This window comes from Corvus kubaryi, unplaced genomic scaffold, assembly GCF_017639235.1.
Source record: "Corvus kubaryi isolate FWS band 111438036 unplaced genomic scaffold, C.kubaryi_AGA036_p1.0 37308, whole genome shotgun sequence".
In the NCBI taxonomy this organism is placed as follows: domain Eukaryota; kingdom Metazoa; phylum Chordata; class Aves; order Passeriformes; family Corvidae; genus Corvus; species Corvus kubaryi.
In genome coordinates this window covers 1,230,954-1,255,673 of record NW_024581096.1, presented here as the reverse complement: position 1 = coordinate 1,255,673, position 24,720 = coordinate 1,230,954, and the positions used below count along the sequence as shown (strand labels likewise).

Sequence of the window (24,720 nt, the reverse complement as noted above, 5' to 3'; positions counted from 1 at the left end):
ATAGTACTTGAAGCATGCCTAACTTTTCAATATACTTTATTTGCAGGAAAGGAGGAAATAACAAATTAATCAAAATTTTTCATCGGGATGGAAAATACGGTTTTTCTGACCCATTAACTTTCAACTCTGTGGTCGAGCTAATAAACCACTACCGGAATGAATCTCTGGCCCAGTATAATCCTAAACTGGATGTAAAATTACTCTACCCAGTTTCTAAGTACCAGCAGGTAATTTAGTTTATTTTCTTTGCATTTCACTTAAATACAGAGAAATTATTGCAGCACTTCCGAACATGAAGAACTTCAGCTCTGTTAATGTTTGAAAAAGCAAGTGGGTACAAAACCTGATATTTTTGTGTAAAGCCAACTCCACACTATGCATGTAAATATTTAGAACTTTAAATACTGCAGATACACTGTTAAGAAATAAACATCTTTGTAAGTAGCCCACTCAATGGTGAGATATGTAATTTTCAGTATAAAGCTAAACACTTGCAATGCAAAATTCCTTTTTGTCATTAATTTCTCATTTGCATATTATGCATTTAGCATATCTCCATATTGGTGAAAGAGGATTCACATTTCCATGTAATTATCTAAGCATTTTTAAGCAGTTTTATCCGGAAAATCTGTGCAATGGAATTGTCTCCTTACAGAATGTCTTTCTTTCTGCTCATCATTCCAGGATCAAGTTGTAAAAGAGGACAGCATTGAAGCAGTGGGAAAGAAATTACATGAATATAATACCCAGTTCCAAGAAAAAAGCAGAGAATATGACAGACTCTATGAAGACTACACAAGAACATCTCAGGTGAGCTGGATTTGAACTAAAGGGAGAGTGGAAGACTTTGTAGATATTGAAAATATTATTGTGAATTCATACTGTTATTTTCCTACTCCTCTCGTCCACCACCACTGCATTTCCCTGATGTGCTCGCTCAGAACAGTGCAATTGCTTACTCATGTTTGAACAGCCACCACCTGTAAACTAAGCCACCCTGTGCCCAAGTCTGAGAGCTCCATCCAAAGCAAGTACATAACTATCTTGATTTACCACCACTTCTGCATACTGACCTCATCAAGCTGAGTTATGGTTTTCAAGGCATATTTTCAGGGAAGCATTGCATTTTATTGTGAGTTTTTCAAGGGTCTGGTTTACCTATGCAGGACAAAGAGATGATGTGTGTAGATACAATGCAGGAATGAAAAGCTGCCTCTGTCCTTCTTTCAGCCTAATCAGTTATTAGCCACGCCTTAAAGTGCCAGTAAATTAGTGCAGTTTTACAGACCCAGAATCAAGACTGCTTCTTAAAGTGTGCAGGAAATATGCCTAAAAATAATTGAAGAAAATTGGAGAATTGCTGGCAACTTGAACTAATGACTTAAGACTTGGCTATCAACTAGGTATGTAGAGGCAGGAGGATAAACTAGATAACCTCCTGAGACCTGTCCAGGACACCTTTATTTCAGAAAGCCAGGTGTGCCTCTAAGGACCTAAGTTGGTACAAAGGGCAGAGTGCACTGCTGTAAGATTCTAATAATCAATTTATTTATACAAAGTAAAGATTGTAACTGGTTCATTTTTAGCAGTTCTACTTCTTGATAAACCTCATCATGGAAATCTTACCAGGTAGCCTTTTGCACAGGCCTGTTGTCTCTATGCCATACGGCTCCGCAGACAGAATATGTTTTGGTAAAGGGATATTGAAAGGATATTCTACAATATACTGAAGTGTTTCTGTGATACAAGCCAATAAATCTTCCCCTTTGTCTGATAACAACTGTAATAATGATTATTTTATTTTCAGGAAATTCAAATGAAAAGAACAGCCATTGAGGCATTTAATGAAACGATAAAAATATTTGAAGAGCAGTGCCAAACACAAGAAAGATACAGTAAGGAATACATTGAAAAATTTAAACGGGAAGGAAATGAAAAAGAAATACAAAGGTCAGTATTTTATTTTGCATATCAAATTGTATGATTTTTGAAAAAACAAACAATGCCAACTATAGGTCTGCCTAAAACTGAAGAAAGATGACAAGTTTGAAGTTGTTCAGTTGTAAGCAGAGAAGCCTCAAACAGGGTAGATGTGAACTGGAAAAATGTATAATTACATCTAGGGAAATAATCTGTTCTCTTAAGTATCTCCACCTCTGAATAACAGATTATAAAATTATGAATAAGAGATCAGAGTGTAACCTACCACATTGTTCCATCTAGAATCATGCACAACTATGAAAAACTGAAGTCTCGGATAAGTGAAATTGTGGACAGCAGGCGTAGATTAGAAGAAGACTTAAAGAAACAAGCAGCTGAATATAGAGAGATAGACAAGCGTATGAACAGCATTAAGCCAGACCTCATACAGCTGAGGAAGACAAGAGATCAGTACTTGATGTGAGTATCATGAATTGACAAATTTTAAGCTGTTTGGTTTTTTAATGGTATCCAACTTTCATGACAAAAAATTAATTTTATTTGCAATTATTGTCCAGGTGGCTGACTCAAAAAGGTGTTCGGCAAAAGAAGCTAAATGAATGGCTTGGAAATGAAAATGCAGAAGAGTAAGTACTGGAAGATTTAGGTATTTCTGCTGTTTCAAATCATCTAAATACAAAAGTGAGATAAAGCATATTTAAGTCTTGGACCACACAAAGGAAATCTCAAGCCTGCAGTAGATCTGCAGTAACAATGCACACTGTTAAGACATGACAGCCTACATAATACAAGTATTAGAAAGGATGTTCTCTCACCCTCTACTTTCTTCCTTTTTTTAGGGAAGTGCCTAATCAAGTTACTGTAGCAAAGCACTGAAATGTAACCTGTGTCTTTTTTCTTACCAGCCAAATTAAGTTCATAAGGTGTTAGTATCTTGGAGAGATGTCATATGGATGGATAAATTGTTCAGAAAATCTCTAGGCATGAGCAGGCGTTTTCCAAATCTCAATTGTGGGTACCATGATGTTATCCAGTATAGTGGTGCCCACATCATTGTGTCATATTGCTGTTGGAGATTATAAATCTGTATATGTTGAGGAATATCCTTCTCTGGTTTTGTAGTCTATTTTATTTTTCTGGAAAATGGATAGTATTCTGTCATTTCAAACAGTTTACTGCAGGTTCTGACAGGGGCTAGGCTGATGAATACATTTCATTTCATTCCTGGGAAAAAAGGCAAAAAGTGCTTGGGTTGTGCAAACATAGACCAAATTTAAACAAAAGCAAGACACAAAATAGTATCTGAAGCTTAGTAACAGTGAAAAATGAACAAATAGAAAAATCAAAATTGTCTCAGTAGTATTTGTATCAACATTTTCTGCCTGGTAGTTTCTTGTGCATGCCTTTTATGCTGCCTGGTTGAATATACAGTGAAAGCGGAATAGACAATGACTCTAGTGGATTTGCGTTCTGGCCTTGTCCCCATTTATTTTAATTTGGCTTGGTTTATTGAGTCTCCTACTGTTATCCTGGAAATTGTGCTTATCGCTGTGGTAGAAGCTGAAGATAAAAATGACATACACTTTTTAAAGCCATGTTATTCTCTCAGTCTTAGCACAACTCAAAGATGATACGTTGTAAAATACATAGGCATCTGTCCCCACTAGTGTTTCTATCGCTTGAACAGTAGACAAAGAACAATGCCACTCTGTGGGTTTAGTGTAGCATCAAAATAGTAAGTGAAACTGTTTAAAGAAAATCTTCATTTTCTCTCACTCTGACACTCTTTGCCAGCAAGTCTAGTAACTGCTGAAAAATTAAACTTTTAGAATATGGTTTTTTTTCTGAAGTTGTATTGCAGAAAAAAATCCCCCAATATAATAAGCAGGATGAAAAACAAGAATTGCTTTCTCTAGATGCTGGTTGAAAACAGAGCCACTACTGAATGTATGTGAATGTCATGCAGGTCAAAAGAGTGATGGGATAAGGGACCCAGAGAGAGTGTTATCTGAAACAAAAGAACCCTTTTTCTTTATGAAAAATTGAATTCTGTATGAGATTGCTGATTTCTGTAGACTTCTTTGAGAATATTCAGACAGAACCATGGATGAGTGAGAAGTCATCTTTTCTTATACCAAGGAAAACTAATTAAAAGCCTGTTGCAGAGAGAATAAGTGCATTAGCGTAACACAGACTGATTGCAAGCTGAGCAGGACAGGCAGGGCCAACCAGTGGAGGCTGTTGTGGGAGTGGGGAGCTCTGGAGCTGCAGAATTCCGAAGTGATGTCCACACAGCTGAACTAGATCCTTCTTTTTTCATGATGGGCTTTAGCTCAGATGGTTCTTTGTAATTCTGAATCAGCTTTATAGTTGGTGGCTGATTTAACAGAGAAGCATATATTGCATGCTATTCTCATAATCTGCTTATAAGGGGAGAGAGAGAGACAGACAGAGAGAGAAAGCACTACTGCACTATTGTACTACTGCACCTTTTCACAAAGCCATCTCCCCTATAAATAATTAATATCTCCCTGTGCAACTGCTGGGAGGTTCTCCAAGCAGCAGCTGTACTTGATACATTGCATGATTTTTCACTGCTGACCAAGTGTTCTGATCTTTGGAAATGAAGCTGACTCAGAGGGTACTGATTTTGTTGGACTTGCTGTTTACCAAAACAGTGAGCAATGGCAGAAGTACTGAAGTGCTCAGAGCATATTCTGAAAAATAACACATCATCTTTTTATATTCTTCCTAAAATTTACGTGAGTGTTCTTCAAAGAAACAAGAAACAGGGCTTATATTTTACTTTTATCCAGTCATTTAAATGGTGCAGTATTACTTGGTTTAAATCCCTAATTTTACCAGGGAAATATGTAATATGGAATAAAGACTACTTAATTGGTGGATTTTGTTCTGTGCTTCATAAACACATTTTTTCTTTTCAACAGCCAATACTCTATGGTAGAAGATGATGAGGACTTGCCCCATCATGATGAGAGAACATGGAATGTGGGAAATATCAATAGAAGCCAAGCTGAAAACCTGCTGCGGGGAAAACGAGATGGAACATTCCTTGTTCGAGAGAGCAGCAAACAAGGCTGCTACGCCTGCTCTGTTGTGTATGTACCCTAATTTGTGAATGATATAACCAACATGTGAGCTTGGGGCAGATAGACACTTGCATATGCACCATTCCTCTTTGACCTTTGGGCTTAGAAGCAGGTCACAGAGTCCTGAGGCCATTGTTGTTGCTGCTCCATTTCCTACACAGCTCCAACCTGTGCCACTCCCACAGAGGAGCCTCACTCAGAAGAGAAACCAAAATGTGTGCACTCCTTTCTGTGCAGTTGCTAAGTCCTGCCTATCTCCTGTCTCCCTAAGATAGCATGACATCATGAATTTGGACTAAACCTAGGTTTTTACCATTATCCCACCACAGAAGAGAAGAATTCTATGTACTGACTAGCATCTTAAGATTTATTGCTAATACCTTATTTTCTGTCTTAATTTTACTGTACTCACAAACTAAAAACTGGTTGTTCGGTTTTTTTTTAGGGTGGATGGCGAAGTAAAGCACTGTGTGATAAACAAGACACCTACTGGGTATGGATTTGCAGAGCCATATAACTTGTACAACTCGCTCAAAGAACTGGTGCTACATTACCAACACACGTCACTTGTGCAGCACAATGACTCTCTCAATGTCACACTCGCCTACCCAGTATATGCACAGCAGAGGCGATGAAGATCTTAATACTCTGGGTTGTTTGGGGTTTTTTAAAATAAATGATTTGGCAACATTGAGGCCTCTGGAGAGAAAAGGCTCCTTTCAGCTTTACTCAAGAATTTGCAGTATGAAAGCTATCAGTCTTCAAATGGGACTAGAGATTTCCTTCACAACTGCAGAGGGAGAGATCACAGTGTTATGCTGTGAATGTATGTTTGTAATCTGAAGTGCTTTTTTTTTTTTTTAATTATAAAAGAAAAAACACAAGAGAAAAATCCAAACCTGATCTCCCTGCAGGGACATAGAGGCCTTTAAGCATGGTGCTTGTTTACGACCACTTCTGAAGCTTTACCAGCTAGAACATTGGATTATCCAGACACAAGGTATAAGAGGTCTGTGTCATTCAGTTATTGGCATTTTGTGGTCACGATCTGACTTGGAATGGTGTTGCTGTACTCAGTGGATCCAGACATACAGCATTGTGGTTCTATTTTGGTTTCTGGTGAATGATATGTAGCAGAGTGGCACTTTCATTTCTAAGGGACACTTTAAAAGGACTTCAGTTACAGTATGTTGTTCAGAGTAATTGTAATAGCAAAGTGCCAGGAAGTGTTTTGCTTGGATGATTAAAAATCCTGTTTTAAGAATATATTTAAGACTGAAGAAAACAGGATTTTCAATGGCATACAGTGTATAATAATGTACATAGTACTGGATGACTAACTATCATTGATGGAAACTGTCAATACCAAACTGCTTCGTTTTTTTCCTTTTCTGTTTGCTAAAAGCTGAATTCTTAGACTATGCTATGCAATACTGAATTTTCTTTAGGCTGTAGTCTTCTCTCAAGCATATATACAGATTAAGCTTGTTTTTCTTGGGTTTTTTGTCTTCTTTTTTTAAAATTTCTTTTGCCTAAGGATATTTTTCCTGGTGATTATTTTTTGTTAATAATTTTCTTGTTTGGTTTGTTTTTTGGGGTTTTTTTTGTTTTGTTTTGTTTTGTTTTAATGTACAGAGAGCCAGCAACAGTTGGCTTGAGAATTAAAACTATGAAATACTTTACAATTTTCTTTGTATAGAATATTGAGCTACTAGCTCAAAGTTTAAAAATTTCATAATTTTTTTTTGACTAAATATTTTGTTGGGCAGTGCCTGATAAGCTTCAAAGCTGCTTTATTCAATAAAAAATATATGAACATTACAAAATATCACTGAGTCCAACAATACTGTTTCAGAGATATCTTTAGAATACGGTACCATGCTACATTTGCTTCTTGAAGCATTTTGAGCTTCTGTCATGATTGTCTTTGTATTTGGAAGACAAGAAAAATAGTGTATCCTTCTTTGATAGTGACTGCAGAAAAAAATGGGGATATTTTGCTACTGCAGTGTAGAGTGTAGATAGTTTGGATCTCAGAATGAATCCACCTTCACAGTAAATAAATGACTTCTTGACCTCCTGTGACAGAATTTTTGTCAGCCTGTAAAGGTATTTTCATTTCACATGAAGGAGTTTCTCTAATCTGTTGCCTAGGTTTGTTTTTTTATTAGTATTGTGGAAAAAAAAAAGCTACCACCTCCACTGAGAATATTTGGATATAATATAGTACTAATTAAGACTGGAAAATGTCTTTTTTGAAAATGATTAGGCTATGATACGTAGGCTGAGGCAGTATCAAAGTGGACATTTCCATAATTTCAGGGCACCAGAGACTTACAAAATAATGGTTCAGTTAAAGGAACCAAATATGTAAATCCCACTAAAATGGAGTTACTAATAATTCTGGGATAGTTCACTGTCAATGATTTTCAATGGTTATTTATTGTCCTGACCACTGAGGAAATTGACACATTGCAAATCAATAAAGTAATGAAGTTCAGAGAAATCTTGACTGGAAAAGATTGACTAAGTCAACATATGAAATTATTCTTCCCCCAAGATGCAAAAGACAAGATCCATTACTATTAAAGAGAGTTGCACACACAGTCAAAAGAGTGAGACCCATGGAGTTCTCTCATAATAGCTCTGGTTAGAGATCCTTGTGTTTTATTTCAAAGTATGCAATGCTTTACAAACTATTGGAAATAATAAGAAGAAATTTGTCAGTCTCCAATAATCTTTATATTATCTTTTCATTTTTACATTGTTATTTCAGTTCTGAGGCTGTAAGGCTTTTGATTTTATTTTGATTTTGTGATTTTTTTGTTTGTTTGTTTGTTTGTTTTTATTTTTGTTTTTTTGGTGGGTAGTCATTACTTTCCTATAGGTGTATTTTCTTACTAGAATTTGTATCAGGAAACAAGATTCAACAAATATTGTTTCATGATAGTCATCACTTAGAAATTATTCTGAATATTTTTCCTGCATAGAAGTTTAGTCTTCATGCCTTCCCTTCCTCATTCCACACTTTCTTCAGGCCTGTAGGACCATGTAAATCTGTTATACTAATAACTGGTTTATACTATGAAAAACACCAACAATTACTCTAGCACGCCAGTTATACTACTGGGCTTGAAGTTACAGATTAGTTCAATATACAGCAGTTTAACACTTGTAGCAATCCAAGATATTCTTCGGACATATATTAATTTCTGAATGTTAAATATTTTAAGAGTAAAATCGTATTTTTTTCTCTGTAGGCAAAATATATGTAACCTGAATTGATGTTTCACGTAGCATTTGTCAAGAAATTTTGTCATAGTTAAAGCACTTGGATCTGATTTTCCTTATATTAAGAAAACCCCTGCTATGTCAGTGGGCCATATCCTTAGCACGCCCAGCCCAGTAGGGACTATAATTCGTTCCTGTGTGCTGTGCAACTTCTCTTTGTGTGTGGCTGTGGCAGAAAAAAAAATAGCGTGTGTGCAGATTTGACACTTGCTTTTCTTGCACAAGCAACAATGAGAAATAAGCACTATGTTGTAAGGATGAGTGCTTAGGGCTTCTTAAGGGGATGTTCTGCCTACACAGGGTCTGTGCAATTTGCAGGGATCATTTATGCCCTCAAATTGGCATGAGTGGGTTTTCTTTGGTACTTACATATTGTGTGGCCTCTGCATTTCTCTCCCTCTCTAATGCACAGAGCTAAGTCCTGCCAAAGGCCCTATTCACTGCAGAGTTGTTTGTCTTTAATGTACCATATTGTTCACTCCACTTTTGATTTGATCTCAGACTACTATATACAGAAAAAAAGCATGGGGATATAAATGAAGAAACACAGTGTTTTTCTGTATTTCTATTGATGCATAGTTTTTTCATCTAATATAATTCATGGATGGGCTTTGTTCTGTTACTTTTTCTTTTCTTTTTTTTCTTTCTTTTGTTTTTCTGGTTTGGGGAACGTTTTGTTTTATTTTAAATCCCTGAGTTATGCTGCACTGCAGCATCTCTTTCACAAGGCCTTTGAAAGGCATGAGACATAGCAAAGAGAACCAAAACTCACAAGCAAAATTAAGAGCTTCTGATTTACTTAAGTTGAAATATGAATTTGAATGGTTGGGGATGTGTATCTGTGCATACATGTGCATACTTGCTGTGTTTATGTATGAACAGTTCCCAGTATTGGTGCATTTTCACAGAACATGATCATTTTGCTGAATTTAGTAAGTGATATCATTAACTTTGTTTGAAGACGCACACATGCACACTAGACCTCTGTGGGTGCAGCATGTTTCCAGATACAGTTAGAAAACTGAGTTTCTGTGTTGTTGGATAGTTTCTTTTAAAAAAAAAAAAAAAAAAAAAAAAAAAAAAAGAGCTTGTCTGTATGGTTCCGTTATCTTGTCAAGCAATCTATAAAACCAAATCTTCAGATTTTCTATTTGGTGTCAACTGTTCTGTAGTGAAAAAATGGCTTTGTCTTGTAATTGGCAATGAAATAATAATGCTTGGGAAAACATTCAGATGCTTCTAATGGGGAAAACTTCTGCCGATTTTCACACAGTGCTTTTGCTATGCATGGTATTAAGTTGGGAAAGTGAATCCTGATACTGTTTTTTTCAGGGTCACTTTAGAAATGGGCAGCTCAAAGCATAATGCCTCCCATGGGACAAGGTTACAAAGTGCAACATTTTATGCAGAATCATGTTCTGGTTATTGCAGTTGGGACTAAACTGTAGGAGTTGGTAAGGTTACATTGCACTTGTCCTGATGAGACTGCATTAGCTGCCCAAGATGCTGCTATTTTTTTTTTTTTAATTCTTGTTTTTGAAAATAAAGCTCTGTTCTGTTACATGTCTTTAAAACATTAAGATTACTCTGTTTTAAAATTGTTGTTGAGGAGGTGGAGGGTAAAGCAGATTGTAAATTGCCTTTACAAGGCAACAGTGAAAACATGCCTCCTTAAAATTTTGTTTAAGCTGTAGAGTTGATGGAGCTGTGTCTTGTTTTTGAGTTGCTTTAAAAATTGTAATAAGTCTTCAAGCAGAATAAAGGTTGTTTTGAAACTGCAATTCAGTTGTTGAGGCTGCAATAAGGACTGCGATGTCGATTTACCAGCATCCTTGGCTAACTCTTCCTGTCTATATGTGGCCTTCTTTGAAAATGATACCCAAATGCTCTTATTATTAGAGGAACTAGAAAGCAAATAGTTTTCAGCCATTTTGTGTCTTGAACCGAATGAGGTAGTTGAGTAGCTCCAGAATAATCTCGTGTCAAACAGTGCTAAAATGACAGTTTTTCTCATCTCATACTATTGCAAAAGGAGTGCAATACTCATGGTCTGTGATCTGCCTCTTGCAGTGCAGATAAAGTTATGGTTCTTCTGAAAAGAGTGTGAGTTTTTTCACTGATTTCCATGAAGCCAGCCTGTCAGCCTTTGCAACTGAAAGTCATTTACCAGCTTCATGTCTGCATCTCATTGTAAAAGCCAGCATGGGACTGACGAAGAGAGAGGAAGTATGGGGGGGGATTGAGTAAGACCAATTGTGAACATTGTTTGCTTCTCCTCATCATTGGTATATGGTATCTGACTTCTTCCAGCCCATTCATATCTTGCCCCAAGAGAAGTCCTCTGGGGAAGTCACTCAGCTACTCTAGAAGAAGGAAGAGATTCCTTTTCCCATTCTGTCCAAGGTTTGCATTCTAAAATTTGCTTACATACTACTCACACTAATGTGGAAATACAAATACCCTCGACTGAGGTACTCAGCACAGACTTGAACAATTTTAACAACCACAACATTGTTACTGGCCCTTAGAGATTCTTACAAGAAACTTAGACTAAGAGCTATTACTGTATTTTTAGCCTGCTTAGTAGCAAGTGGGGCTAGATCTCCAGCGCTTGCATCTGTTGCAGTTTTTCTCAGAAGGCTGATTCTTTTATGCTGACACCGAGTTTACCTTGCTCCTGTCCCCTGAATCGATGTTGAGGACCACAAAGTCTTCCTTAGCCACAGAGTCATCATTGAAAAATAAGGTGAGCTAGGTGATGAATCATGCCTCATCTACCATCATCTGTTGGAGAGAAATTAAGAAAGATGGATCATAATCTGCAGAAATCTATGGACCGGCAGATTTCTTGCCAGTATCATACATTGTATGCAAATCACTCTTGGCAGGCTAGAAAAGTAGTTTGCAAAAATGCCATTCTATTTTTGCTGTCTGCAGACAAATACTCCCCCACTTTCCCTCTCTGCTTTCTTGCTAAGCTTTGATGGTCATAGAATCATAGGGAATATGAAAAACTGCTTAAATCTATCTTTGTGCAGATGCAAGTGGGTGTGATATTTTCAAAGGCTTGGGAATGCTTGTGGGCTGGGGTTTTTTTCTCCTGAAGTTGCTTGACTCGTGCAAAGTTGTGTGCGAGTAACTTCACACAGATCCCTTTACTGAGCTGTGAAGCCAAAAAGGGAAGGGAAAGTTTTGAAACTCTCTGTCGCCATTTCCGTGGCTCTGCACAGACTAACAGGTACTCCCAGGGCTGCAGGTGGGGACAGCCAGGCACAGAAGGGCAGGAAGGGGCAAGGAGAGCAACTCTTCTGAAGCCCTGGGACACCTATCACTGCCCATAATGGCCCTCCCAGCCGTCATGGGGAAGAGCCCCTCTTGTTCTTACGGGGACTCTTTTGAGATGATTGCCATTAGGATACACCTAACATTTACCACAGGGGCCCCATTCCCTCATTTAGAGGGTGCAAACTGAGGAAATGGCAGACAGCAGGGACTTGCCAGCATCCCTGACTGGAAGGAAGGCTAAAAATAAGTGGTTTTTCTTTCCCTGCAGGACAGCTTGCGTGGGAGCAAGGTCAGACATGCTTCCAGACAGACGTGGGCTGTGCAAGAGGCACCAGGCCTTTCCTATTGCCTCTAGTACAACAAAAAGCAGGAACAGTGGGAGCACTGCGTGGTTCTGGTGTTTCTATTTTTTAATCCCTTTGAGGACCTATGTCCTCAAATACACAGACCTCGATAAAGAGAAATTCTGTTGGGACCTTCTAGATAAACAGATATTAATTGATCAGCCACTATTTAAACTTTGGATAATCTTTGCAGGGACGAACTTTTTGACCTCTGATCAAGCAATCAGATAACCAGAAATGCCCTTTTTTGAAAAAGCAGGGTTTTATCCATGGGTATTCCAGGGCTAGTTGTCTGCCAGAACAGCATTGCAAGGACATCACTCGTGCCATTCTGTCCTCTATGAAGAAATTACCTTTGCATACTAAAAATGGAGGCATTTAGGGCTACTGATTTAAATGTGCAAATATTGACAGGAGTAAAATTTAACAGGGAGCACACACAAGGATCTAAAACCTGCCATTCTTAGATCTTTGAACAAAAAATATTGACGAAACCAGACATGAATATAGTTAATTCAGATGATGATTTCACTGTAGTGTGTCTGGTATTCCTAACACATTAGAAGACTGTAGCCTGAGAAGAAAGATAATGAATTCATACCTGAGAGCATTTCATCCTCTATAAATGTTTGTTTTCTACATGGTTTACTCTTTTTCCCCACAAATCTTGTGCTTGGTATAAAACAAATATTGCTGGATTCATCTTTATCATATTTTTTTTAAATTGTAACTGGCAGAAGTCCTTTAGCAGAGTCATCCTTGGGGTGTTAGGTGAAACAGACACACTGACAGCCAATGCCTAGAGTCAATTCCATAGGGAACCAACCGTGTGTCTTGCCTTCCCAGTACCCATGGCAGTGGTTCATACAGGTGATGGGTTTCATGGGCCCTCATGCCTGTCACTGCACTCAGGGTAATGAGGAGTAATCTTTACCTATCTAAAAGGTATAGCAACTCTTAGTAGCTTGTTTGTCACAAGGCTGAATGGGAGTGGAGACCTCAAAGAGCATGACGTGGAAATGAGAGGAATGCAAATCAGCAGGTGTCAGGACTGGAGCCAAACCAGGGAGCAGAAGCGAGAGGAACAGCTTTGCACTCTCACTGCAGACTCTGAGCAAGGATCCAGACTGCACCATCCAGTTGCCTTCCACCTTTCCTGTGAAACCCCATGATGGAGTGGCTTTGGGTAAAGGCTGCCACTTAACATCAGCTGTTTGCATGCTCATGCAATTTGCAGCTCTTCCTTGCTTCAGAAAGACAGTGAGTTTGAACATTTAGAGGAGGGATTAATCTCATCTAATTTTAAGCACGTAAAGAAAGGTTTGTCATCAAAGGTGTCTGGCAAAACTCTCTTCAGAGAGAGCCAGGCAATTCCCCAGAGTGATTCACCCCACCTACCTCAGGCACTATTCTTAGGATGCAGTGAATCACTCTATGGAATCATTCCATTGACTGGAGGGAGAGCCCAGGCAAATGGCTTATGCTAGATGTGCACCTTTAATGTGGCTAAGGTTAGATGAACTCAGTCTCTTCCCTGCTGATAGGCAGTTCAGTTTTAATCTTTCCTGTACCAGCTGCAATGTCTCCTGCTCATAAGCATAATGATAAAGGACAATTAATTTGGGTCTGGAATTTCAATTGGTTTATAGAAAGTGGGTTTTTCATAATTACTGCAAGGGTAACAGACAGGTTCAAAAAGATGCTGGCCCATATCTTCCTTGGAGATGTAATGCTGGACTCCACACAGAGGAATCCAGATAAGCAGTAATGCCATGATACTGCTGCCTTCTCTGACTGTTCCAGGGAAAAACCTGGCACTGCCTCAGACCTGGCTTATCAGTGCCTTCCAACAGCCTGTCTGTGTGAAGGCTACAGACCTGTCTTTTGAGGAATAATTTGGTCTCTTTCCAGCCATGCAGTAACTGAAAAGACATGGGTGAAGAAGATGCTGCTGTTTTTTCCAAGTAAGATCAGTTTGTTAGTCACCACATCTATATTTCCTTTCTTATCCGGGGGAAATTTAAGGAATTTTACTTTCTTTCCTTCCAGCTGGTCCATAGCCAAGACCACTTTACTTTGTGACAGTAAAACTAAGATAGGAAGTACTTCAGTCAAATTACCTTCCAGTCAGAATGAGTTCTACCTCAGGGCAGCAGAGCTGTGTGAAATCCCCCAGACATCTACTACATGAAAAATTCAAGAAGGTGGCAGGTCCTGTGGTGGTTTTTGGGTACAAGAGTATATGCATACCTACACCAGTTAAACTAAACCTCTCAGTGCAGAGTGTTCTACTGGGAAGAGTCTGTGGACTGCCTGGCAAATTTCCCCATCCACTGAAATGGAAGATCAGGCCTTGAATAGCCTCAATGGCTAGAGCAGATCTAGTGTCAGGTCAAAGGCAGGAACATTTTGGGGAGAAGCTTCAGAAGTCTTGAGATGAAAGAAGAGAAGCTGCTATGCAAACAGCCTGTTGCTCTACTGATAACAGGCAATGTAAACAAGGAAGCCAGGGATTTGACAAACAACCCTTGAGCACAAGGATTCCTCAGGATATGTGAGTGAAATCCTCAGAGTGGGTTCACAGAATTGCATCCCTTCATGGTAGGCACTCTAGGTTTCTGGACAAAAGCATACTGCTCTTAGGTGAAAACAGACTGACCTAGTTGGTGAATAAATGTGTGCAACCACTCTCTTGCAGGGCTGTGAGTATTCCAGACAGAATGAGAGGACAAACTGATTTATAGGGGGAAAAAAAAAATAAGGCCACCCCTGTACAAATACACACAATTAAATGATGTTGATATTTCAAAATGTCTTGATCTTCATTACCAATAACAGTGTTACTAAAACTGAAATCTTGTCATGGTCTGTCAATTTTGCACTGTAATTTTGGCAGGCACGGATGAGCCAGGTCTTGTCCATGGTCCTCCAGTGGAGAAAATGCCTCTTATCTGTCTGGGCCACATGGACTTCCAGCAGGGCGTGGCCAGAGTCTGGACCCAGTCTGCCTGTGTACCATTCTGACAGCTGTGAGACAGCTCCTGAGTAATCCTGACTCCAAACAGCTATTTCCAGAGTATGGGAGAGGAAAGGGAAAGGGAAAGGGAAAGGGAAAGGGAAAGGGAAAGGGAAAGGGAAAGAATCATCCTTTAGGTGTCACATACCGAAAAGTACATCCACTATTAAGATGTTTGAAGAGAGCTCCTTTTACTGGGGAAGGTGGTTAGCTCTGGCAATTAAATGAACAAGTTTTACTGCCTCACTTTCACTATACCTATGTGTATGCACATGCTCCCTTCAGCAGGTCTCTGTTGGATGATCCATGACCTAAGGCTCCCTGACACTTCTCAGTGGAATACACCCAGTAATGTGACCTCAGGCCTGAAGACAAGCTAACAAATGGAAAATGTGTTCAGCTTCTTCGCCATGCTGTGCCAATGAATAGTCTTCCTTTCAAAATGCCACACTCCCCAAATTTCTGAAATTCAAGCATCCTTTGAAATTGGTATAAAATTGATGAAAAGCCTTTGGAGAAGCCAAAGAAATCCACATCAATGCCTCAGTAAAGAAGTAACTAGGCTGCCCAAGTGAAACACATTGCTGTAGGGGTTTTCCAGAACAGACACTTGTAGAGCTTAAGCGATCCCATCCCTACTGTACATATTTATGATTTCTACATCAGATCTGACATATGTATCTCCAGTCAAAAAACAAGGGCTGTGGTCTTTTTGACTGCCCTCAAATTTTAGTATTCTGGCCACTGACCTGGAAACCAGCTGCAGCAGCCAAAGCTGCTCCCACCCATGCACCTGGGTTGTTTTCTGTGGCAACAGATCTGTGAGGGAAGGTGGTGGCTGACTTATGCCCTAATATGAAATCAGGATGCACGTGAGAAACATGCCTGATCCCAGATACTCAAAGAAAGTGCTCTCCCATCTGGTAACACACATGTAGCCCTTGACTGGTGCATGTCCATGCCCAATTCAACATGTATGTTTTCTTCTTTGAGCTGACATCTTCCATTATTTTCCTGAGCTACCCATTTTCAGTGGATTAAATTCCTGGTAGATCTTCTTGAATGCAAGCGGAAGGGTGAAGGCAGAAGAATATGACCAGGCGTTCCCATAGTCTTCTAAAACCTTGGATTTACTTATCTTTTTAATTTTGCTCTGCAGATAATTGAGGATAAAGTTGTCCAGCCCAACACCCTTATCAATTCAAAGTTATTGGTGTATTTGTTAGTGTTGATGCATTTGATAATCCAAGGTTATATTCCTGTGTCATATAAATCACACACTCAGCAACAGGATTTTGTCATTCTCTGTCCTTTCCTAGAAACTAATTTAGTCATAGACCTTGAAAGAGACAGGAAGGAAAGGCTCAGTATGCACATATTAGTATCATTAGAATCAAGAATCATTCTTCAAGGGAAATTCTTATTAAAAAATGCTCACTTATTTCATATGAAATCCTCACAAGGGTTATGAATTCAGCCGAACTCTTTCACTGATTACAGAATCACAGAATATTCTGAGTTGAAAGGGATCGACAAGGATCAAGTCCAACTCTTAACTGAATGGCCTATATAGGGTTTCAAAATTAAAAGCAGAACTTTATTTTCCATCTGATGTAGGCTGTTAGCCAACAGTGACCATCCTAGTAGTCACTTAACACATGTGAGATCTAGGAGAGTCTTCAGTGGGCAAAGGGTGAAGTCAGACAGAAGATGTTCATAATGCTTTATGCTATTTCCACCCCGCTATAGAGTTAGTTTCAATTCATTGGTGGTTTTACTCCATATAAATAAAAATACTAATTTCGATAAAGAAAACTGATTATAATTCCTGGTCATTTTGCCATTCACCAGAAAAAAAAGGAAGATTTAATTCACATCCCTGCTTTAATGATTACTGCAGGAAAACAAGGCAGGCTTTGGCTGATATGGGTAATTGTACAGTTATAAAGGTGGTGATGATGGCAGTTTGAGTTCTTTGGTTTTTACTGATTATTACAGTTCAAGAAGTGATATCTGGGTCAGAGGTATTTTTAGATCAATATTCACATTTTAAGGCTTAATTGGTCTGCAATGTGAGTCTGGCTTTGGAGGCCAAAAGATCCAAGTCTGGGAGATTTTTCCACCATGAAAAACCATCACATGCAATTTTAGAAATGACAAACCTTCTGCTTTGTACATATATAACTTAAAAACAGAACAGGAAGCCAAACCCAGCCAGATCTGAGTATGACACAGAAACCAGACTGGACTGGTGTTTTCTTAACTGCACCTTATCCATTCAGAAATCAAAGGTGTTTTGGTTTGGCTCCTTCATACTGAAAAAGCTTAATACTGCCTAGTCTTTTAGACCAGAAACATGAACATTTGAACAGAGCAAAAAAAAAAAAGGCCAGTGAATGTGTTAGAATCTTTTATGGCTCCATGAAAGACTAACCATAAAGCATAACAAATTATTACACTGATTGGAAACTCCAAGTTAGAAAAGACCCTTGGCTGTTTGTTTCAGACCCCTTCCCTCCAGGCTACTCCAATCACAACAGAAATTGGTGTGAACTAGAAATGGACCAATTTACATGATGGGGCTGTGTGTGCCAAAAAGTCTCTTTAGGTTCACTGATTCCATCTAATCCCAGACAAAATGTCTCCCCAGAATTATCTACCCTATAGGCAGATCTGGCTGCCATTCAGATCACTATTTTTGCTGTTAAATTAAAGTGATTAGCCCTGCCTACCTGCTACACTAAAATATTTTTAAATGTTTTCTGGTTTTTTTACCAAAATTTCTAAATGTGGCTGAACCAAAATCACTGGTCAGGCCTCCTAGCCTTGAAGACATGCATGGTCTGGCAAAGGAGAAAGTCTTCTACCATTTACAACAGAGCAGTATCAAAGTGCAAAAACTATGAGTGAGTGATAAAATTGCATCAAGAGTATTCATTTTAACAAGTTCAGTAGAAGAAAAGTCACATTAAAACTTCACTCAGACAATCCTTTTTGCAGATTGTTGGAGGAGCACTTGTTCAAATGCTGTTCAACCAGCAAAATGGTGATCATATCCATTAGGATATTTATTTGACAACTTTTTCAATAATTTACCTAGCTCTGATGATACTGCTTTTGTAAGTGAGAAAACGTAAATTACCAGTCTCACTTAATTTTGGTGCCACAAGTTCCTGTGGACTGCTTTTGTACTAGTGTCATAGAAACCTTTTCCCCTTCTGTGCCTGACTGATTGCACCCACTGCACCTGAATAATATTTGCAATGGAAAATAGAACTTGTCTTTCCCAATTAGAGAGCTTTGCTGTTCTTACAGATGACCAAGTTTCTTGGTCTCTTTGTCCTTTGAATCTGAACCATAAATTTTGTTTATGCATTTTTCACACAAGGTGGATTTTGTCTTTTTAATTTATTCTGCATGTTCATCTCCCTGTCTGAAAAATAAACCAGTGGAGTGAGGGAGAGAGGGAAAATTGACAGTCTGATCAGATGCTTGTCTCACCTGGTCATCGGGAGTCCCACCCTTTCAGGATGGGGCAAACAGATATGAGAGCAAATTTCAGGGGGTGGTGAGAAGATACTCTCTTGGCGGTCACCTTATTTAGGAAGGTTCAGAATTTCCTGTCTCTGTTTCTTTGTGGTGATAGCTGGGGTGGGGTGTGGGGAGGAAGTGGTTTTTTCGTTAGTAATAAAGGCAAAGGGAGGTGTACATTTCCTCTTCTAAAATTGCAAATTGCGATGCTTCTAAAAGCTGCTGAGTTTTTTGGGTTTGTTTGTTTGTTTGGGGGTTTGAGGGGTGTTGTTTGTTTCTGTTTTTTGGTGGGCCTTTTTGTTCCGTTCTTTTTCATTGGTTTTTTTGGTAAGTGTTTATTCAGGCACATGGGACAAGTGAATAAGTAAATGTCACTGCTAGAGCCACCCTGGCATCATGAGGACAATCAGCCTGAAGACCCGTACAGACCCACCTGGCTTTTTTTTCTCAGGCTGGCAGTGGAACTTCACACTTCAGTGTTGCCTCATCAGACCTGAACCTGTGAGAAAGGCCTTATATAGTACCCATCCCAAAGAGGCTCAGTTTGTAAACAGCTGTTTCAAAGACAGCAGAAATCTTTGGCTAATATGGCTGTTGTCTGGTTTATCTAGAAAAGCAGATGAAAAAGCTAACGAAAGTACAGGTACCATGACAAATGTGGTTGAAGGTGGGGAATAGCTTCACTGAAAGAGGACACAAGCTAGACTAGGGTGCTTCAGATCAGAAAAGAGACTGATGAGAAGGTGTGATAGGTACAACCACTTCTGAAAGACAGAGAGAAAGCAAACAGAGAAAATTTGGTTACTGCTTCTTAGAACACAAGGTCCAAGAGCATCAAACAAACTTAACAGGTGGTTAATTTAAAATATATGTATATAAATAATATATGAAATTCTATGGTCTGGGAAACTGTGAATACTGAGGGGTGATTAGACAAATTCGTGGCAGTCAAATACAGCAGGACAACTGAATGAAGAACTGCTGCTACAACAACCAGGCAGCAAAACCTTTAGACTGCAGGTAGAACTGAAGGAATGATAAACCACAGAAGCTATTATACAGGGACTAATCAAGTATATAATAAAAATATATTGAAATAATTCAGACCTGGATGCCAAATTTTTTAAGGTTTTGGGATTTAGACCCGTTATAGAGCCACCTGTGATGATAAACTCCACATAGTTATTTAAAGTTTTACACCCAGAAATGTCAGGTGTGGTTATGCTTTGGCTTTTTTCCAGAATTTTGGTTCACACTTAGAATACTACCTTTTTTTCTTTTTTTTTTTTTTTTTCTCCCTAGGTCTCCCAGAGCTCATGACTGATTTAATAAAAGTTCTGGAAAAATCTGTCAGAATGCCATCTCTACAAGAGTCTGTGAGACTCACTTTCAAACTCTGGAGTGTGCAGTACCATAGTTACACGTACTAAAATTACACCATGTATTTGTTAACATAAATAAGGCGATATTCTTATTTCATTCTTATGACCTTTTGCTTCAAGGGTAAATGCAATCTTAATTTCTAATATTTCTCAGCTTTTGCAGAGGCATTCTAAGAGTCTCAGTTTTAAACAAGATGGAACATGTTCACAGCTGAAATCTAAAAGGGTTCTGCATCCCTGTTGAAATGTTCTGCTTAAATGTTTGATCCTTAATGCAGTCTACACTCTGCCCACAGCAAATGTTCCTCCCAGCTGCTGTTCTTCCCATTAACAGAAAGGGGAAGAAGAATTAAGGTACTACTCTATCCGAACATGTTGAAACCAAGAGTTCATTAGCTGCCATCCAATATGGAGTGGACTATAATAGATTTACTATTTGCCTGCCCATACATTCAGAACTCATATTGCATGAAAATAACACTTACTTGGTTAGAAACATTTTCCTGATAATTTAGTCCTTTAAATTTTCAGTCTTCAAACAGGGCTTCCTCCTCCTTTCCATTCTGGAGAACTCTCACCAAATAGGATAAATATGAGGATTTTTTTTCATTATTACCCTATGTTTAGCCATAATGGGAGGTTTTGTCTTGGAGTGGAAGGAGAGAAAACAAAAGCCCTAGGATCATGCTGGATTCAGCCCATTAATCCCTGAATTATCATAGATTAGTCACTGCATTTCCATCTGATGAATTTCTAAATTTTTATTCCCTCCTGCCATTTGTCTCTTTTGTCATTCTCCATTACTTGAACAAGTATGAGTAAAATAGAATCTCCTTTTATTTCCATACACTGCAGGTACAAAAAACCTAAAAAAACCAAAAAACCAAATGAAACAAAAACACAACAACAAAGAGACAAAACTGAAAAACTCCTAGTTTAGACAAAACTGAAAAAAAAGTAACAACTTTCAGATTAACATGGTGACAAGCCAATTTTTCCCTCCAGCTTTTTAGATAAAGAGTCATGCTAGTACAAAGTTGTATCATCCTGAATAATTTTCAAGGCAGATATTGCAGTTCTTCCCATTCAGTGGAATGCAGATACGTCTGGAATTCATTCCAAGCACTAGATGAAGCTCTGTCAGAGGACCCACTATGCTATATGGGCCTGTTAAATTCTGTCTATCCCTTGATTCCTCAGTCTTACCCAGTAGCATTAGAGCCATTGTACTTCATTTTTGGCCCTATGTTAATAAAAGTTAAATGGGAGGACACTTTGTCTGTCAGACCAGGCTGCTGGTGGGAAGTTTGATGACTCTCAGCAGCTTGTCTCCTTTCATCTAGATGACTCTGGGAAGAAGGAGACATAATTAATCTAAAATATTCGTGTACCAAAAATTCACTCATCCGTCCCTTGGAATATGGGCGGATCCTTCCCTCCTCACATTCTTTCTTTTTCCTTCTGTTCTGTCTTTTCTTGTGGCCCTCTGACTATTGCACTGACTAACATAGCATATTAGGCAAGCAGAATTCATGTGAGTGTGTATTAAATTATCCAGTGCAAGCTTGTCATTGCAATTAGTCACATTTCTTCTTTTCTCTGTTGCAGCAGAGCCTTATCTCTTAGCTTTCTGCCACCAGCTTCTTTGAGGTGGGGAGGAAAGGCATGAAAGAACACTCAATCCATACACAATGAAAAGTGAAAAATTAGACACGTACATGAAAAAGGAAAAAAAACCTCTTAAAAGAAGCACTTTGGCCAGGCTCTGTGACTGCTGAGCTTCCACTTTCAGTGTCTGGGAGAAATGACCAAGGACACGGTGCTTCTGGAAGAGCGTTGTGATGTTACAACCACACACCACGTTCAGCAAAGCAACGTCATTACCAGGCTCCACGAATACCAATCTCTTTCGTGAGAGTTTTTCTTCTCTGTGGAAATAATTAAACATTCACTGGCCCAGAGCAATGGCAGTCAATTAGGAAGGATATGATAGCACAATGGCTAGATCTCTCACTGGGGGATGTAAGAGACCACGGTTCAAGATCCTACTCTAACATCTACTTAACTATTTGTAAGCCCTAGTAGATACTATTTATCTACTTTAATGATACTAACACGAGTTTTCAATTGGAAAAGTCTTATTTCAAGTATGTAACAACATCACAGTGAGAGTACTCCACTACATTGTGGACAAGCTGCTTTTTGATTTCTTAAACTGACTAAGAGACAGAAGCCCATTAGCAATTAGCCATTTTAATGAGCAGAAGACTGATCTTCCTTCACTTCTGTTTTCCTCCACCAAACAACAATGCCATTCCTGTGGCAAGAAAAAAGCATCCCAGCCGGTGGGTTTCCTCATCTCATTTGACACCTTTTTTCTGGAGTATAGAAGGAAGCCAAGAACTGTTGTAAATGGATTTTGAAGTCCTCTGAAATGGGCTTTGCTTGTAGAGCAGTTCACCAGTGTGGCATCACCTTGACTCATTCAGGGAAAACAACTCCAAGAGGAAACATTCAAAATATTACAAGCTGTGGGTCAGGGTGGAGGGGCCAAGAGCTCTGGCCCCAGTGCTAAGGCTTGTGGAATAGACTTAGTTACAAATCAGCTTAGCTGGAAAACAGTTTTTTGAGGATTACTGAGAGAACAGCTAACAGCAGGATAATTTGATTAGAGACATGGAATTAGGTGAAGGAGTGGCTTAAAATAAACTGCTTAGATATTTTAGAGCTATGACTAATAGGAGAGACTGGAGGAATGCTCTGGATATTTTTTGTGTTTGATTTTCGAAGAAAGCACCCAAGAAGATTTGCTGGTGGCGAAGGCTGTGTTGAGGAGAAAGTCATGTGAGTATGAGCACAAGGCACTGTGCAGGGGTACCAACCACAAAGGGCTGCTGCAGGAGTCTCTCATGGCAAGGGTGCACGGCAGGGTATAGTTTAGGAACTGCCCTGTACACATGGGTTGTTATTCCAGTTTGAACTAGGAAGTCTTTTTCTTAGTTTTAATAGTGTATTATGGTTGCAGTTTACCTCAAACAGAAACTGAAACACTGCTGCAGAAACACTATTAGCTGTCAAAAAACCTCTGGGAAGCAAAAAATCAGTATCACGTTTTATGCTTGGCATGGGCTTGCAGCAGTACCAATACTCCAATTCATCCCTCACTAGGCATTCTGCCACCATTATTTTTACTTATCTGCACAGAAATTAAAAAATAATAATATTTTTGTAAAAAGATCAGCACAAAAAAAGAGCCAGCAAAAATGGCAGTCAAATGGTCCCAAAATGTGATCAGAAATCAGAGAGTGATTACTGTGGTTACTGTGCCCCGAAATGTGATCAGAAATCAGAGAGTGATTACTGTGGTTACTGTGCCCCGGGCCTCAGAAACCCCCTCAGAAGTATTTAAGTATTACTGTAATGAGGCTAGGAGTAAGTTAAGTTTTGAGAAAAACTCCTTTGAGAAGTGGAGAACCTTTTCCCAGAGCAGTCCTGCCACACCATGCAGGTCAGGTGTCCAAAACTGGAGGGCACTGCCAGGCCCTCAGTTTTCCAGCTCTGCTTCCCACTTTTACAGGGATGGAACTGGGACAATGCACAAGGTGTTGAGATTCCAGCCTTCTCTGTGCCCTGACCCATGGGCCCCCGGCTCTCCCCAGCACTGTTTTGTTTCTCTGATGATGAAATTCTCCGTAGCAATTGTTCTCCTGATTTGTGCATGGAATCAGTGACTTCAGAGGGCAAGAGCAAGGTGTCCGTGTGCACGTGATGGGCACCATCACCACGCTCATCGTTGGACCAGTCCCAGTTGGTGTTCAGCTGTTGGTTACACCACACCTTGTATTTTATGCCAAAGTCAGGCTATGCTGCAGGTGAGGCTAAGGTTTGTAGCAGTCCTCTCCTTTTGAAAATAAAAGCATTAGCAACTCCAAATTTTTAAAAAACAGGATAGTTGCAGTGGGCAGGTGATCCAGCTCAGAGTACTCAGAAAGCTAACAGCACCAAGGAAATGTAAACCATGCTTTTGCTTGATCTTCTGAGGAGCCTGATCTCGGCTTGGCCTGATGTAAAGCAGCCCTGACCAGGAGCTACTTGCAGCACAAATGAGGGGTGCTTAGAGCAGTAAAAAGCCCCTCCTGCAGTTTTTTAAAAGTCTATTGGAGGCTGGCTGGAGGGAGGGGGTAGACAGGGAGGAAGGTGCACCAGGAACACTACGCTGGAAGGACTAAGGGAATAAAGGTTAATTTTATATCTCTGTCAGGAAAACACACATAAGCCGTTCTAACTAAGGAGTAGACCTAACTCCCTTCTGTGATAAATCAGGAATTGATCTTCCATTATGTTTTCTTTTTCTAAACAGCAGTGTGGTTACAGCTTTGGGGCCATGAAATGACTGTCGCATGGATGGTAATTGTGTTGCTGTTTCTGCCCTGCATTTGGGGAGCAGCCCAACTTCCCTTTCTATTTGTCCCTTCCCAGGCCCCTGCCCTGGATGCCGGTGCAGAGCAGCCGAGCACCGTGTCCTGCCCCATGGCCGCAGCCCCCTGCGGTTTGGAGCAGCTCTAACCCATAAACTGCGTAAATTGAGCTGGGGAGAAGGAGACTGGGTGGGAAGGAGACTGAGGACGTGGCAGCTTTCCGTGCTTGAGAGTGACCATTTGCTGCAGGGGTGGCAAGCAATGCCACGTCCCCAGCGCAGCAGGAAACCCTCCCTGGCTGCTCCAGGCCCCGGCTGCGGTGGGGACGAGGCGATGCTGGGACCGAATTTGCAGCAAATGGTCACTCACAGGGGGAGTCCGGAAACCACCCAAGCAACTCAG

General features: G+C 39.6%; 1 protein-coding gene across 4 annotated transcripts in view; it reads left to right on the top strand.

The window, feature by feature from the left end:
* Positions 1–10,123, top strand: part of PIK3R1 (phosphoinositide-3-kinase regulatory subunit 1) — a 60,601-nt gene extending 50,478 nt beyond the window's left edge. For all 4 annotated transcript variants that reach the window (XM_042028206.1, XM_042028208.1, XM_042028207.1 and 1 more), the window contains 7 exons: positions 47–227; positions 685–810; positions 1,808–1,950; positions 2,224–2,400; positions 2,499–2,567; positions 4,890–5,060; positions 5,497–10,123. In XM_042028206.1, coding sequence (XP_041884140.1) covers positions 47–227; positions 685–810; positions 1,808–1,950; positions 2,224–2,400; positions 2,499–2,567; positions 4,890–5,060; positions 5,497–5,686 — 1,057 coding nt within the window. In that variant the 3' untranslated portion in view covers positions 5,687–10,123. The remainder of the gene's footprint in view (positions 1–46; positions 228–684; positions 811–1,807; positions 1,951–2,223; positions 2,401–2,498; positions 2,568–4,889; positions 5,061–5,496) is intronic.
* The last annotated feature ends 14,597 nt before the right edge of the window (positions 10,124–24,720 follow it).